The sequence below is a fragment of the Marmota monax genome, unplaced genomic scaffold, assembly GCF_021218885.2.
Source record: "Marmota monax isolate L192 unplaced genomic scaffold, Marmota_monax_Labrador192_F-V1.1 WCK01_AAM20220418_F8-fsc00074, whole genome shotgun sequence".
In the NCBI taxonomy this organism is placed as follows: Eukaryota; Metazoa; Chordata; class Mammalia; order Rodentia; family Sciuridae; genus Marmota; species Marmota monax.
The window spans coordinates 7,200,876-7,218,839 of NW_026694232.1; the positions used below are offsets into that span (position 1 = coordinate 7,200,876).

The 17,964-nt window shown below is 32.7% G+C and overlaps 1 protein-coding gene across 5 annotated transcripts in view; it reads left to right on the forward strand.

The window, feature by feature from the left end:
* Fxr1 (FMR1 autosomal homolog 1) overlaps positions 1 to 16,845 on the forward strand; it is a 69,133-nt gene extending 52,288 nt beyond the window's left edge. Inside the window, exons 11-18 of one of the 5 annotated variants that reach the window (XM_046466829.2) lie at positions 1,871 to 1,957; positions 3,018 to 3,075; positions 3,163 to 3,225; positions 8,058 to 8,261; positions 10,379 to 10,579; positions 11,440 to 11,520; positions 14,927 to 15,018; positions 15,800 to 16,845. In XM_046466829.2, the coding sequence (XP_046322785.1) occupies positions 1,871 to 1,957; positions 3,018 to 3,075; positions 3,163 to 3,225; positions 8,058 to 8,261; positions 10,379 to 10,579; positions 11,440 to 11,520; positions 14,927 to 15,018; positions 15,800 to 15,970 (957 nt within the window). In that variant the 3' untranslated portion in view covers positions 15,971 to 16,845. Of the gene's footprint in view, positions 1 to 1,870; positions 1,958 to 3,017; positions 3,226 to 8,057; positions 8,262 to 10,378; positions 10,580 to 11,439; positions 11,521 to 14,926; positions 15,019 to 15,799 lie in introns of all 5 variants that reach the window. The other 4 variants (XM_046466826.2, XM_046466830.2, XM_046466827.2 and 1 more) reach the window with 4 other exon arrangements.
* Positions 16,846 to 17,964: the final 1,119 nt, after the last annotated feature.

Consider the following 17,964-nt stretch of genomic DNA (forward strand, 5'->3'; position numbering starts at 1 on the left):
TTTTTTTCCTAAATAATTTTTTTAATTGTACATGGACACAATATCTTTATTTATTTTTATGTGGTGCTGAGGATCTAACTCAGTGCCTCATGCATGCAAAGCAAGAACTGAGCTACCACCCCAGCCCTAAGTTATACATTCTTAATGTCAGGAATCCCTTCCTGTAATATGCTGATACCTGAAGAGCTTATCTGAGCACATGCTATTAGGGACAAGTTGGTCAAATTTTTAAACTCATTTTCATACTGTACATCATGTAAGGTTCAGCATCACTCCCACAAATATCTTTCAATGATAGGGACAGAGGCATATCCCTATAATATTCCCAGTGCCTTGGTGGTGGAGCATCTTTTGGATGGGAGTATTCTCTGAGTTCAATCCCAGCAGCAATTAAAAACAACAACAACAAAAAAACCCCACCTTATTGTTATCCTACCCACCCAAATAGCATCCTATACAGTTTAGTGAGATATTGTCAAGAAATAAAAGTTTAAAAAAAAAAAAAAAGACTGAGAATGTAGCTCACTGGTAAAATAGCCCTGAGATCAATTTTGCATTAATGAACAAATACAAAACTCTACTTAGTTTTGTCTGTCTCCTTTTTCTTTCTTTCTTTTTTTTTTAATCTGGTATTTATTCCAGGAGTGTTTAACTACTTAGCCACATCCTTATCACTTTTATATCTGTTTGTTTATTTTTTGATATAGGGTCTTGCTAAATTGCTTCGGATCCCACAGAGAAAGTCTGCCTTTGAATTTTGGATCCCCTTTCCTTAACGTCCCAATAGTTTTATCTACTATAGTGCTTGTTTGCCTCTGATTCTGACTATCAGTGGATTTTAAAAGTCATATGAGTAATCATTATAACACTTTTACAATTTTCAACCAGTGTGTTTTATTTGTTTTTTGTATTGGAGATTAAACCCAGGGGCCTATGTTGCACGTTTATAATCCCAGCTTCTCTGGAGGTGGACATAGGAGGATCTTGAGTTCAAAGCCAGCCTCAGCAAAAGTGAGGCACTAAGCAACTCAGTGAGACCCTGTCTTTAAATAAAACACAAAATAGGGCTGGGAGTGGGACTCAGTGGTTGAGTGTCTGTAACTAAGTTCAGTCCCCCATTAACCCAGCCACCAAAAAGAGAAAGAAATAGGGAGAGAGATTGAGATTGAACCCAAGGACTTCTACCCTTGAGTTACATCTTCAGTCCTTTTTTAGAGATGTGGTCTTGCCGAGTTGCTTATTTACTGAAGCTGGGTTTGTATTTGAGATTCTCTTGCCTCCGCCTTCCGCCTCCCGAGCTGCTGGGATTACAGGCTGGGACCACTGAGCCCAGATACCCTCAGTCCTTTTTATGTTTTATTTTGAAATGGTCTCATAAATTTGCTCAGACTGGCCATGAATTTGGTATCCTGTTTTTTTCAGTTTCCAAGTAGCTGGGATTACATGAATATGCCACCCCATCCAGCTACTTTATAAACATTTTATGCTTACATTCATTCTCTGTCTGGTGTGAAAGTTCATGGTCAGATTGATGTCAGATATTTAGCTTAATATAAAAGGGATAGTTAGAAAATCAGATTAAATTAGAACTCAGAACCTGACATGATTTTTTAAAAAGTGATTTCTTAAATTCTTAGCACATACATGCTGAATTATAACAAAATAACAAGGTGTTGAAAATCTTGAATATTTCAAATTATGATTTTTTTTTTTGCCATGGTACCCACAAATGTTGACATTTAGTAGATGGATGTAAATTGCTGTGTGTTTTTGAAAAGTTGAAGAAATTGTTTTTCTTTGAAAAATTCAGATTTTCTTTAAATATTACATACTGAGGATATTTTTTTTCCTTTTTATTTTTTTTTAACAGGGTATGGTTCCATTTGTATTTGTTGGCACTAAAGAAAGCATTGGAAATGTACAAGTCCTTTTAGAATATCATATTGCTTATCTCAAGGTTTGTATATTTGCTCATATTATATTTTTATATATATCCTTGCTGCATTTAGTATGCAAATGTGTCTTTACTGTAAACAAATATAACATCTGCACATTAAACGTTTTCTATTTCTTTATACTGTTTCAAGTCTTTAGATGTTTTTAATTCACCATTAGTGTTGCTCAGTTTTTGTTACATGAGAATTTAAGAATAAAAATACCTTCTCCATAATAAAATGGCTTTATGTGCATTGCTTTCCCTCTTCTGAGCTTTTAAATTTCTTTGCTTGCTTATTTATTTATTTATTTATTTATTTTATTGGTTGTTCAAAACATTAGTCTTTGCTTATTTTTTTAAGAAATGGTCACTTCTAATGTTTATAAGAACTTGTCACTTTATGCATCTGCATGCTTTATATTGGATCATTTTGTTTTTAATTTTATATATGCAAATAGAGTATAGAATCAGAAATGAAGGTAGGCTTCCTTGGTAACTTTGAAATCAGCTATACTATCCTCATAGACATCATTAGAGAGAAAGAGACAGCGTGTGGGCGCCTGTGCGCTCTTCTGCAAGAACTTTATCTTGCTAGATATTTTGCGTTTACATTCTGCAGTAACTTCAGTTTCTGAATGATCAAGTCTTGCTAGTCCACCCTAGGTCCTGACTCGTGTGTTACTACTTTGATAGGAAAGTAACTTTGTAAATAATAATTCCATTCATTTAGTAATATTTTAAGTACACAAGCACAATATCTGGTAATATTGTCTAATAGCTATTTATTATATAAGCAAGTTTAACACTTGTCAATATCCATCTTCCCACCGGAGGGGAAAGAGTTTCATATCTTCCTTTAGAATAGCAGTGTGGTTGGTCTTAGTATAGACAGTCAGTAAATGTTTGAAGGAAATTAGCAGATGACCTTGTTAATTGTGTTTACTATGAACATAATACTGATTTATCAAATAATTGGTTAAGGTCACAGATTCTTTGGTAGAGGACACAGTTCTAGCTCTAGGCTTTAAGAAGACAAAACTATATATATATAAGAAGACTTGTCCCTTTGTTTTGATTATAGGAAGTAGAGCAGCTAAGAATGGAACGCCTACAGATTGATGAACAGCTTCGACAGATTGGTATGGGTTTCAGACCTTCTTCCACCAGAGGGCCTGAAAAAGAGAAAGGATATGCCACTGATGAAAGTACCGTCTCTTCTGTACAAGGTTCTAGGTCTTATAGTGGAAGAGGCAGAGGTCGTCGGGGCCCTAATTACACCTCCGGTTATGGTAAAAAGCATTTTTTATTTTTGTATTTCTATTCTAATTTAGGTGCTCCAACACATTTTGTTTATAATTAGTTAGTTCATCACTCTTAACTTGGTTTTTGAGGATGAAATGTAGTTCTGAGGTATATGTCTTAATAGTTACAGTATACTTTATATTAATGATAGCAAAAGGTATGTAGTTCCAAGCAGTTATGTAATAAAATGAAGCATATTTTTAAGGTGGTAGTTTATAATCCTGATTTTTATTTTATTTTTCCTGATTTTTAAATACTTAGATGAATACATATCAAACTGTTTCCTAATATTTCCCTAGTACGGTTTAATTTCCCACCAAAAACTTAGTGCTAGGAATCCTCTTTTGCCAACCAATCCTCCAAGTAAAAATGAAAATATTCTAATTACTAGACCAAGATGGCATATAATAAATCTAATAGCTTTTAGAATATAATTCAGTGTCAGGTGTGGTGATGAACACCTGCAATCTCAATAACTCTAGAGTCTGAGACTGGAGGATCTCAATTTCGAGGCCAACCAGGGCAGTTGTCTCCACCAAACAAAAAACTTGGGTGTGGCTTAGTGGTAGAATACTTGCCTAGCATGTTTGAGACCCTGGTCAATCCCACTATATCTCCCACCCCCAGAGACGGACAAATATGCATGTGTTTGTGTGTGCACACGGTCGATCTGTGTGTCTTTCTGTCTTTCTCCCCACCTTCCTCCCCCCTCCCTCCATTGATTTTATTTGGCAGATTTGAATATAAATATTTTGCATGTGGAAATAGTTTTATAACATTTTATTAAAATGAAGTCTTTGTTTAAATGAGCATAATTAATATTTTTATAAAATGTATTTCATTTTGAGGATGGGGCCTAATCTAAGCAGAAAGGGGCCAGTGGAGTGGTAATAGTTAACAATTCTCTAATCCTAAATTTTCATTTATTCTTCTTCAGCTTTGGAGTTGTTCCATTTTTCTTCATTTGGACTTGGATCTTAGCAGTTACCTGATTCTCCTCTCTCCTCCTCCCCAACCCAGTTTTCTTTCTTTTCTCTCTTCTCCATTCTCTGTGCTCTTCTTGTTGTGAGAAATATTTTATAAACGTTTTTCAAAATACCAGGAATTTATGGAAAATATCAATAAGTACAAATTTTCATTGTGCACATTGCAAATTTAAATTTCATGTTTAAAGAATATAATGATGCTAGGGTCATATTGAACTTACACTGTTTCATTTGTGTAGAATCGGAAAGTTAAAAAGTTTTATTTGTTCACTTTAGCATCATATCCTTATATGTCTGTGCTTTGATTTCCTGATGTATTTTATTTTGGTAAAGCCTCATTGAAAACTTAAAAAACAAAATTTCAGTAAAGTGTGGAATTGTTTTAACATGCAAACAACTGGGCATTGGAAATGATTACTGTATACCTGAAAGCATGCTTAATATGAAAAATAATATAAATAATTACATAGAATTGCATATATTCTGATTGATTTTTGAAATATAAATTACTAACATGGATATATATCATTTTAGCTTTTTGGATCATGAGTATGATGACTTCATTGAAGAAATTTATTAGTCTCTGTGAGAGGTTTATTGATGAGCATTCCCTCATTAGTAAAATGTTCTTTTGGAAAGTAGATTATTTATGAATTGGAGAAAGCTATGCAAATTCTACAGCAGATGGCAGTCTTCTGAATCTTTACAAAACTCGTAACATTGTATTTCTTGAAATAGCTATTGAAATTGAGTTAGCTTGAGGAGTAAAAGCCAGATATTCTTGAATATTTATTGATTTTTAATTCATAATATTTGTTGAGTCTATAAGAAAAATTGTTAGTGTGGCATCACTGAAGTTATTAGGTGCCTTACCTTGAATGACATCGAAATTGATCACTTTCTGTTTTAGTGGCACAAAATATATCTTTTAATAGATGACATCTTGGATTTGATGAAATGTAGTGTTTTTAGTTTAGCACTTAAAACCATGAAGTGATGGATGCGGAGCACTTTGATAAGGTGTTTTTTTGTTGTTTGTTAAAGGAGTTTTAGAAGGGGGAAGTCTGACTTCAAATGTGGTTAGAGGCAAGAAGTTGTGTTTATTTGTTGAAATCACTAGAAATTGGAGCGGTGTCAAAAACCTTTTTTTAAAAAAATCATGATTTATAATTTTATAAAACAGAGAGGTTGGAATGATTGTAGTGATTCTAACAGTGTTATTTATTTCCTGTTGCTACTGCAGTAATTTATTGTATACTTAGTGGTTTTAACAATACAAGTTTATTATCTTAAAATACACTTTCAGAAATCTGACCTAGTTCTTCTGGGCTAACATTAAAATTTTTAAGTGACAGCTGGGTTATATTCCTTTTTGGAGGCTCTAGGAAGGAATCTGTTCCTTTAACATTTCCAACTTCTAGAGACCACCCCTATTTCTTAATTTTTGGCCATTCTTCCTGCATGTAAAAAAAACATTAACCAGTAAAATCTCAAGTTCAAAGCCAGCCAGCCTTATAATCGCAAGTTTGACACAGTCTCAGCAACTTAGCAGAAACGTAAGCAACTTGTTATATCTTTTCTCAAAATAATAAATAAAAAGATCTGGGGATGTAGTGCAGGGGTAAGGTACCCCTTAGTTCATTTCCTCATCATTGCAGCCCCCACACTCACACATCATAATAATTATGGAGAATTCTAAAGCTACCATTTTTCTTTCAAGCTAGAAAGGTTCTTTATTTTTAAAGCTTTTTCCCCAATCCTAGACAGCCTTCTCTCTTGTGGTCCTTACTTTGTCATATTTGCAAAGTCCAATCATAGCTTTTGAGTGTTTAAATATGAATAAAGCTGAGCACTAGCCATGTAGCCTTTTTGACCTCAGTTTGTACCTACTGAAATTAATACTTAGATTTTAGGTTAAATTTAAGGAAAAAAACTCCTTGCTTGTGACCCTGGGCTTCATAAATAAGAATGTTATTTTTTCCCTTCAAATTTAGGTAATATTTTCAGACAATATATAGATTTATAAATAAATTTGAGGTTTATATACTTTAGGCTTTTTTCACTATTCCTGAAATGGTAACTTGACTTCATTTCCAACATTGATGACATCCTTAAATGTTTTTTTCCTTCCATCTGGTTCTCCACCTATTTTCTATAAGTGTTAAGGGAGATTCATTTTCTTTCATGAGATTCTCATTACAGAGAAAGACTTGAGAGCAAATAATAGAAACTTGATGTATTTTTTTTCCTAAAGTGTAATTTCAGCTAATAACTTTTAACCCAGTCTTCTATAATTGACCAGTTATACCCATATTTTAATAGTACATGAAGAGAAAAGGGAAGCATTGCTGAGTTATCTTTAAAGCAGAAAGAAAGTGGTAGACTTATTATTAAACTTTATTTTTCATTCACTGTCCCTTGTTACTTTTTGTGTCTAAAGTGCTCTCGTGTTTTGCTTTTATTATCAAATGACTAGAAATTTCAAGCAGCATTAAGGTACTTTGTGAAATCTTACTTGCGAGTTGAGCAAATGAACTTCAGAGGCATGAAAAAATTTACTTAAGCTTTTTGGGCCATTTAGAAATAAAAGATGGAGTTCTACCTTTTATGTAGACTAGCTTTAAAGTAATTTTGGGGTGAAGGCAAAGGAAAGTAGAGAACTACTCTTGACACAATGCATGATTAATACACAGTGTTTCTATGGAAATAAGAGTAAGGAAGAGAGTGTTTTCAGTTAAATTGGTCTGAAGCTAGAAATTGACCTAGTCTCTGAAGGAGACAGATTTGGATATATGCGAAGAAGAATGTGGCATGTCAGAACTACAAAAGAATGGAAATGGGTGGGCATGGTGTTGCATGCCTGTAATCCCAGTAACTCAGGAGGTCCAGGTAGGAGCCTGGCAAGTTGGGTAGCTTCATCAACTTAGGCCCTAAGCAACTTCACAAGACCATAAAAATTAATAAAAAGGATTGATGATATAGCTCAGTGATAAAGCATCCCTTGTTCAATTCCCAACAAATTGTGCGCGCACACCCACAGAGAAAATTGTGAATGAGTATTGTAGCAGTAGAGTCTATATCTGATTATTTAATTTCAGTATGATGATAATGATAGTGTAGAAATTTTTGCAGTTTGAAGGTCACCATTAAATAAACTGTTGGTAAACTTTTAAAATCATGAATTTCCATCTCACTGTTCGTGTCTTTGGTTACATTGGTTGTTGAGAGCTATCTTTTCATAAACCTTAAAATTTATTTAGTGATTTTTTTTTTAAAAAGATACCTCATTCTAATTTGAGATGGTACTAAAACATGGTATTACTTATGTACAGTCACTGAAAAATATATTTCCAGCAATTTAGGTTAGTAAAACCTCAATGGGCAGAAACTTTAACACTGTTCATATATATATGTATATATATTTAAAAATATTTTGTTGTAAATGGACATAGTATCTTAATTTATTTACATGGTGCTGAGGATTGAACCCAGTGTCTCATACATGCTAGGCAAGTGTTCTACCACTGAGCCACAACCCCAGTCCTTAAGTATATTTTAATAATGTGTTTTTTCTAAATTGTTCTATTAGCTGTTTTTATACATCAAAACAATTCATTTTATAATTTGTCTTGACTAGTCCATATTATGCTATTAGTAAAGTATAAATGTCATTAATTAATAAACATCACATGCAGTTGGCTTTCTTTGAATCAGACAATTACTGTGCTTATTTAAATGATACTTTGTAGGGAACAGTTTTGAAAAAAATTGAATCTTTTTTCTCCCTTCAAATAAAGAATTCTCAAATGGTTTGTGTACTTTTCTTTCCCAAGGTACAAATTCTGAGCTGTCTAACCCCTCTGAAACAGAATCCGAGCGTAAAGATGAGCTGAGCGATTGGTCATTGGCAGGAGAGGATGATCGGGAGAGCAGACATCAGCGTGACAGCAGGAGACGCCCAGGAGGAAGAGGCAGAAGTGTTTCAGGGGGTCGAGGTCGTGGTGGACCACGTGGTGGCAAATCCTCCATCAGTTCTGGTAGTCTTTTATATACTATGTCAGATATACTTTGTCCACATCCATTCTTTGTAAACTATATAATCCTACAAAAGCCAATTTATTTCCCAGGGCCACACATTCTTGGAAATTTGTTTCTACTCACTGTCTTATGGAAAATAGTAGACCATATAGCAGAAAGGTCCTGTAGAGTATTTTTCAGTGAAGGTTTACTTAAAGTACTCAGGTCATAACTTTTCAGTTGGACTGACTTTCCTTTTTTGGGGTTAGATGTTTATTGCTAGCTGGGTGGCAGAGTGTGTAATTGGAATGTTTTTCTTGTTTTCTGTAGGTGTTTTGAGTTATTTAATTGTTTGCCAGATCCAGAAAATTCTGATGGACAGAATTATAAATACTTCTGTATATTTTAATATTGAAAACTAACTGAAAAGCATTCTCTGGTATAATATGTACTGTTTTGGAAACAGCAAAATTGTGACATCAGTTCTATTTTGAGAAACTGAGTTGTGACGAGGAGTGCATAGATGACTAAAGATTGAGGTGTATAAAACAACTTTTTACTCAAAAAAAATTTAATGCTTTTAAAAGTTTTATGGAGTAGAGGTGTTGCCAATAATGTTCTTTATGAGCAGATTGGGTTGGAGAAAAGATTTGCCAGGGATATGTGGACTAGGTTATTTCAAGGATAATTAGTATATTTGTATAGCCGTTTAAGTAAATATTTTTTAAATGTTGTATCTATTAAGCTTATGTAGTATTTTATTATGGAAGAAATGTGTATATACATTCAGTATATGTTAAGTATGCTTACAAATTATAAAAACTAGAACAAATTAGTAACAAAATTATGGCAGCTGTTCCAGGTTCTTTCTGATTCCACTGTAATCTTCATTGAACCCTAACTTTAGTTTTATAGGCTTTCAGGAAGATAGTTTTTATATTTTAATACATTGTGCACTGTTACCAGGTGCTTTAAAATTATTGTAAGCCAAATTGTAAAATAAATGCACTTTACCTAGTGTTTATAGTTAGTAGATAAGCTTTAGTGTCTTTTGCAAGGATGCTCCTTAGCTGTTATGAAAGGAAGCTTAGGAAAAATCATGACTTAGGTGAATTTCTTCTATAATTTGCTTGTTGGAGGCAGTAAATGCTCATAGGTAAGATGGGTAATTTTCTTTTGAATTATATCTTCAAAGTTTTAACTTTTCCACTCTCACACCACCTTCTTGTTTCATTCCTAGAGTTAGAATATAAGTCAACATTTGTTTCCATAACTTGTTAGAATTTCAACCTTAATTTGATGTTTTGTGTGGACTTGTTTTGATTAGTTTGTATTTAATAGATTCTTGTTACATCATGAAGTACAGGTGCTGAATGTTATTTATATATATGCATTAACATGACATCAAAGGAAGTCCATAAATGGTATAAGAGCTCTCAGAAGTAATGTATATTAGCTGAATTTGTATTTTATTTCATTTTTATTTCTCAAGGGGTAGGATTACCTTAGAATGTCAATGTCAGAATTGGCAGAATAACACTATATCTCAATATAGTCATCTCTAAGTACTGTGAGGGATAGATTTTTTGGATCTCTCCTACAAATAAAAATCTGGATGATCAGGCCCATTGTATAATACAACATGGGAAAGTGCATATAACCAAAGCACATCTTCCCACATAATTAAGTGATCTTTAGGTAATCTGTAATATCTGATACAATGTAAATGATATTTGAATAGTTATTTTGCTGTATTTAGGGAATAGTGATGGAAAAAGAGTCTATACATTATATACTGGTGTATAGACAAAAGTGTTTTCCACTTATTTTTGATCTCGGGTTGGTTGAATCTTGTTTCTATATATACATGTGCAATTTTTAAAAAGTCAGAGGAAATATTAGGAAGCTGTCTGCTCACTTCTGCTTTATAATTTTCATCTTCATTTAAATCTTTTCTTATTTAATCATCCTTGTTATCTTCCAGGTAAAACAGTGATACTGAAAACATTTTATTTGAAGACAGTATGTTTTTTATTGGGGGATATTGAAGTTTATTTACCTTTAGTTGTTGTAGATCAAAACATTCATAACTGCAGCCCTCTTAAACAAATATTTCTTGCCTCTGACATGAATATAGTGCTCAAAGATCCAGACAGCAATCCATACAGCTTACTTGATAATACAGAATCAGATCAAACTGCAGACACTGATGCCAGCGAATCTCATCACAGTACTAACCGTCGTAGGCGGTCTCGTAGACGAAGGACTGATGAAGATGCTGTTCTGATGGATGGAATGACTGAATCTGATACAGCTTCAGTTAATGAAAATGGGCTAGGTATGTAAGCATTTAGGGAAAAGATATAAATATATAAATATGTATATATACATACATATATAAAATTGTAAAATAATTGTTAACACATTTTTTTGAAAAATATGCAATTCTTAAATGACTTTTTCTAGAGTTTCAAACAAGCTATATAGCTTTTAGTCTGTTTTGTGTATCTAGTTCTCAGATTTGTCATAGGTATTTGAAACTGGGAGCTTTATTATTAAAGTGCCCTTTGATGCCATTAAGTCAATACAAGTATTCCAACTGCTCCTACGGTTTCCAAACCAAAATCAAAGTCAAACTTTCAGCTTGTCTTCTTTTTTTTTTTTTTTTTTTTTTTTTAAAAAATATTTATTTATTTTTTTAGTTCTCGGCGGACACAACATCTTTGTTTGTATGTGGTGCTGAGGATCGAACCCGGGCCGCACGCATGACAGGCGAGCGCGCTACCGCTTGAGCCACATCCCCAGCCCTCAGCTTGTCTTCTTAAAATTATTATAAATGGCACTAGTAAGGGTTTATATATCAAGAATCATAATTAATTTTTTAAGGGCTAAAATGTGATTAATATTGGTAAATACTAAACCCCCTGTTGCAGTGGAGAACTTTAAATGATGGTAATTTAAGTTCAAGGGTTAATTTTATTAGGTGTCAAAACTTTTTTTTTAATTTCCAGGGGATAATCCCGTCTTCAGTCTCCTTGGGTTGCTTTGAACTGTATAATGTTTATCCTGTCAATATTGTTCTATCTTTGATGTTTAATTAAAATTTTCTCTTCCCCTTCTTTAAATAAGGAAAGAAATACTTTTTTTGTTTGCTTTTTTTTTTGTCAGAATAGTTCATGGTAAATTTTGCAATTGCAGATGATAGTGAAAAAAAACCCCAGCGACGCAATCGTAGCCGCAGGCGTCGTTTCAGGGGTCAGGCAGAAGATAGACAGCCAGGTAACATGAGTGGACCTGTTGACGTCAGGTCATAAGCATGAAAAAAAATGTCCTGTGTCTGCATTCTAAACATATTTACATGTGTACACGTGTGCATATAGAAAATTTGCACTGCATAAATTGTATTCAACTAATGAGACTACTAGTCTTTAAGAAAGTACATTTTTACCTCTCAATGTAAATGTTTAGTAACCAGTCTAATTGAACTAATGTTGTATCTTAATCTTTTTACACAGAAATACTGTTGAGAAAACCATTAGTTTGTTAACTTGATGTGTTCTTCATACTTGAGATGGGTCTTACCATCCCAGGCACTATTTTGTAGGTTGTAATTAAGATTGATAGGCAAAACTGGGCAGATTTTGCATGGTGCCTGCTTACTATACTGGATTCAGAACCTCATTTTTGTGGGAAATTTAATACCCACAGTTAAAAAAAAATACAAAAGAGAAAAATACCTGTGTCCTATTCCTCATTGAGGAATGCATGTTATATTTTTGGTTTTATTGTAGTGTGCTGCCTTTTCCTTTACACCTACTAACTAGTGAAATTAATAGTATTTACTTAGTTTTACAGTGTTGATTTATTTTCTGTAGTCATAATTTTTAGTAGCCACAAATTGTTTGTTTCAAACATAATTCCATTTCTCCTGTATAGAGAATCACATGTGTATTCACCATGAAGAAATTGTGTGCATCACAAATAAACCCCTTTCAAACCAGTTTTTGCATTCTTTCCAAAAACAAATTCTTTCATGTGTTTTTCCAAATAATGTAAATTCTAACATTTTAAGTTAGTGGTTGTAGAAACTCTTTGGAAAACCGCTTAAGATTGTTAGTTCCCATTCTGGATAGTTGGAATTTTAAAAGGGATTAAACACTATCAGTAAAGACAAAACTGTACAGAAAATGTTTATTTCTTTGTACACTTGCCTTTCCTCACTTAGTGAAATACATAGTCTTAGAAATAAGACTTTTTAAAGGTTTCAACAGCATTTCCTATCCCTATTTTATAACTATGAAAATTTAACCTTATTATGTTGTTAATATAGAATGAATTACAGCATAATTTACTAATGAGGTGACTGGTCTAGAAGATTAAAGTAGTAGAATTTGTTGAAAATTAGAATTTTCTGAATGGTATGAATATAAATTTTCAATATTTTGGACATTTATTTGTCTTGCATTCCGCACCTGTTCCTATTTTACTCTGTTCTTTGGGATTACTGTGTTTCTTTTGAAATGCCTTACATTCTCTTGTTTGCTTCTTCCTTCAGAAAAGATAGGGACACAGAGTGGGTGAAACAAGCACCAATTGTTTTCTTTGTTCCTGGCAGCAGTTTTAAGGGGAGGCAGCTTCCATTTAAAGTTAATTGACATTCTTTTAAAAACATCTTCACTGAATTTATTCTCGATTGCTCAAAATTTCTTATTACACCTGGTATAAAGTAAGCACTGAACATTTTTTTTTTTAATGTAGTTAGAATATGACAGTCCTATGATTGTCCATCAGTTTCTGGACTCCCTTAAAGGAAACTCGAATCCAAATGATACTACATAAATTGTGAAAAGATATTAGTATGTATTGAATACTTAAGGACCCTTCTGTTAGAAGGATTGGCTTCGAACAGGTTTTCCTTAGAAAAAAATAAGGTTTCTTTTGGCTTACTTTGATTTAGGGGGATAAGGGAGGGAGCACTTCAGCTTAAGTGCCTCTTCATAACTTTTTAAAGTATATTGTTTTATCTGTATATGTAGTGGATGAGAGGACTTAATGAATTATTTCAAGATGTATATAAATTTAACAGTATTCCTTTGTGTTTAGTAGAATCTTAAGTTGAGTTTTCATGATGAGTTTTCTAGGTTTTACTAAAGCCAGAACTGTTGGAACAGAAAATGTTCATTGTGCTGCTCCACAGACTATGGCTAGAATAAGTCTGAAAATCATTTTGTTACCATATATATAGAAGTAATGAAATATAGACTAATAAAAAAATCCCTGTCACCAAAATTGTAAATTATTACAAAATATGTTTATAAATTCATCAGCAATGAATTTAAGTGTAAAACTATTTTGAAATATTTAAAATATGCATAGTGAGTTTCTTGTAATTTGGAAGGAAAGAGAGAGTTTTAGACTTCACTTCTAGTGGTTTTCTAATAAATGATATATGCTTGGATCTAAGTTGTTTTTTTCATGCTTTTTAAATGATTCTTTTATTTCCTATAAAGTTCTTGGATTTTAATCTTAGTACAGTGAATAATTCATAATTAAGAAAAAGATATCGTAATTGCTATCCAGCTTCTATCAAAATGATTTAGTTAGCGCCATATAATTGATGTATTAGTACTCTACATATTTAGGGACTCTAAGCAATTTTAAAATTCACTTATTTTCATTCTTTACATACTTAACTTGCTCTCATAATTTGAAATACACACTTTAATATATCTGGGATTTCCTGAAACATTTTGTGATAGAAAATAATTATTTCAAAGAGCCCTGTTTTTTTTTTTATTTCTTTTTTTTTCTTTTTGACATTTCTTCAAATCAGTGATTTCTCAGTTTGAAGTTCTTGTTGAGAAAAAATTGAGATACAAAATGAGTCTAGTTCACCAAATCTATAGAACAGAAGTCATTTATTGCATGCCAGTCAGTATTAGGGTTATTGGGTTAGTTCTTTACTAATCCACTAATTCTGCTTCTTCGCCACACACACACATTTCAATTGCTCCCTAGCAAGACTGACAAAGCGGGGAGGGGGAGGTGGTGACTGATTTCACTTTGGCTCCTTTATTAATCCTGAGCAATGTTCACGTCTTGAGAGTGGTGGTTTGTCATCTTTAGCTTGCTTGTACTTTTTTTTAAACCAGGAAATCAGATTGTTAAATCAGAATAGTTTCTGTTTTGAAACATTAAGATGGGATCACAAAATATCACACTTGGATACCATAGTTACACAGAGTAAATCTTTTGAAATTTGCAAAGTTAAGTATACAACCACAGGATTTGCACCAAATTTACCCATTTTCTTCCTACTAATAACTGCAAACACCCGTTTGAGCGTAGAACACCACACTGCATGAGAATTTACTAATTCTTGGTTGTGGGTTTATATACCAAAGATGCCCCACAGCCTTAGATTAAATCCAGAAGGAAAGAGTTGGATTCTCGGGAAAGAGGACTTCAGATTTCCTCAATTTCCAGCTTGAAATTCTTTTGTCAGCACTAAAATCATAGGCACATTTTTCAAGCTTCGTTTTTAGTTTAAGGTGGTACCCAGCTTAACATTTTGAAATTGGGTTAACCACCATTAGTTTATTTTAATAGTGAATTACTCTTTATCCATAAATAAATTTTAGAAGTATTTTTTCAACACCTGTAATTTTTTTCTCATCTTTAACAGTCACAGTTGCAGATTATATTTCTAGAGCTGAGTCTCAGAGCAGACAAAGAAACCTCCCAAGGGAATCTTTGGCTAAAAACAAGAAAGAAATGGTAAGGAGACTTTAACCTGTAGGGTTTAAAAAAATATTTATTTATTTATTTATTTTGTTGGTTTGTTTTTTTGGTTTTTTTCTCTTTGTTTTTTTTTTCCCTTTCTATGGTCTAGCTTTATTATTTATTTATTCTTTTTATTGTATGATCACTTGTTCCCCCAATTAGATAAATATTCTTTTAGGTAAAGAACTCTTTTGAATTTTTTTCTTGGCCCCAGGTAACTAAAGATATGTATGCTTGAGCTAGAACTGTTTTTCAGCTAGAACTTTTTAGCATTTATAAATTTCAGTCTGCCCAAAATGTGGGTATAGCGATTTGCTTCATTTGATGAGCAAAAAGTTGTATCACTCTTTTCAGTAATTGATATAAACTTTTAAAGTTTGAATTCTTTTAAGTGCTGTCAGAAATTTGATTTGACTTTCACAAAAAGGTGAGTGATGATTTTCTTAGGATTTTTTTTTTGTTTCTATTCATTTACATGGTGAATTTTCCAGTGATTTAAAATAAAATTAGGTATAATTTTCATTAAGTAGTATGCATACTGTTGTGGTTTGGGCACTCATAGGTACTAGAGATTCTGAGTTGACAGACCCAGAGAGTGGAATATACTGGTATTTGTTTTAAATTTTAAGAACTTTTTAATTCTTTGATCTACTATGGCATACAAAATTTAAGTTTTTATTTCATCAGCTAATTAATGTATATGTAGATATTTTCTTCCTCCTCAGCTATAGATTTCATTTATGAAGAAGTTGAAAAAGTTGTCTCCCTTTGGCAGGCAAAAGATGTGATTGAAGAGCATGGTCCTTCAGAAAAGGCAATAAATGGCCCAACTAGTGCTTCTGGCGATGAAATTACTAAGCTGCAGCGTACTCCAGGAGAAGAAAAGATTAATACCTTAAAAGAAGAGAACACTCAAGAATCAGCAGTCCTGAATGGTGTTTCATAAACTGAAGAAGTTCCTAGTTTACAGTTCTTTTACATTACATTTACAATAGTGCTTGTACAAGCTTGCCAAAGATAGAATATGGATCGCCAGTCTTTACATCGCACTTTCAGTTCCTCCATTTGGAATTCAGAAAGGGGAGGGATCCTGAAGAAATCATATGTTAAACATACTTTGACACCTACTGTGTTATAAAATATATCATCAGATGTGCCTTGAGAATAGTATATGTAACATTAAAAAAAGTTGCTGGCTATAGGAAATGTTATTTTGTTTTCAAAATATGGCAGAGATGGGGGAGGTGGGTGGGGTGGGTGCCCTAACGTAATATTCTTTATGAAAGCATTAGCTGCTTTTGTTACATTTTTAATAATATGCAACCACTTCTTCACCTGAGGAAACCTAGAATGAAATGCAGTCTAAAATATTTTGCACTGAATTGTAATTTCTTCATTAGTTTAGTCTGGAAACTGGTCTGTTTTAATGTGTTTTTTAAAATGCTTTATGTTGAAGAAAATCTGCAGACCACTGGAAGACATTTGTTAACGCTCATCTGCAGGGACACTGGGTGAAATTGGCAGTGACTGTTCCTACATTGAGGCTTTGTTTGATTTATTTATTAAAGTGTACAGTATTTAAAAATCAAACATAGCTTTAGTTAAAACACTAAGCTGAATTAGTCATGTCCATCAGACATAACCTGAACTACTGAAAAGATCAATTTCCAGAAGGTTTGTTCTGTATAAACTACATGTTAGTCTTCAGTAGAGTATCTTTCCCCTTTTCCTTTTTAAAAAAATTTTTTTTTTTTTTGATTTTGGTTGTTTGATGTGCAATATGTTTTTGTATGCAGGTAGTAAATAAACTTTGATCTTCCATTTGCTGATTTTTAACTTTCTAATTTTTATGCCAATTGTTGTAAAGTAGTTGGAACTACTTATAGGCCTAGAATAGTATTCTTTGATTGCTTTTAAAAAGCATCTACCCTTGCTCATACATAGAATTAAAATGTCAGTTGGCTATGTAATCATTTTGTTATGAATCTTCAGAAATCTTAACATTCAAAGTTTAGTCTGTTAAATGGTTTAGGTAGTTAACAATACATTTGATATTAGGGGGAAATCTTTGTATCAAATTCTGATCAAAGGAATATTAAGAGTGGGGTGGTAGAAGTCAGATTTTTACTTTTGCCTTTAATTCTCTATTGAAAATTATTTTTAAAAATTATGGTAAGCAATTTTTAAATAAGGAATAGGTCAGCAGTTTGCCTTTTGAATTACAAGGATATAATTTTGAATGATTCATTGAAAACGAGTATTTTAGCTAGAAGGCTCAATTTCATGAACAGACTTATGTGAAATTTAATATAGAGTAATAATTTATATAACTAGTTGTGAGGTCAAGTGAAATGTGCATTTGTGGGAGGGTTTTTCCTCTATGATGTCACAGGGACCACTGAATGAGAAGGGATAGTCACTCAGTTTTGTCATTTGGCAGCTAAAATGATTTTTATGTGCATAGTTTGTTATGTGCATAAAAATGTGATTTTGATTTATATGACCTAAAGGATAATTCAGGGTATAGTTAAAAATGTACAGTTTGCCCTGCCCATGTGTGTGTAACCCTGACCCTCAAATACATTCTCACTGAGGTTAAAATGTGCTGGTTATTTGTGTTTTTCCCCTGAAAACTTAGTGGTTCCTGATAAGTGATAATTTTTAAGTAATGTATGAGTAGTGAAATTCCTTCAGTTTTTCTATTCATATTCTGATTTTTAAAAACTACTCAAACCTTTTAAGTATACATAATCTGTTAAAGTTAAAAACAAATTGTTGGCCTTTTGTTAGTTCTTTTCCATAAGTGGGTTATCAATTAACTATAAAGGGCCTTCCACAATTAGTTTTATTTTCAAAAATTTTATGGTGCTGGGGATTGAATCCAGGGCCTCTGAGCTATGTCCCCAGTTTGTGAAGAATTCTAATTAATCCCTAAATTGG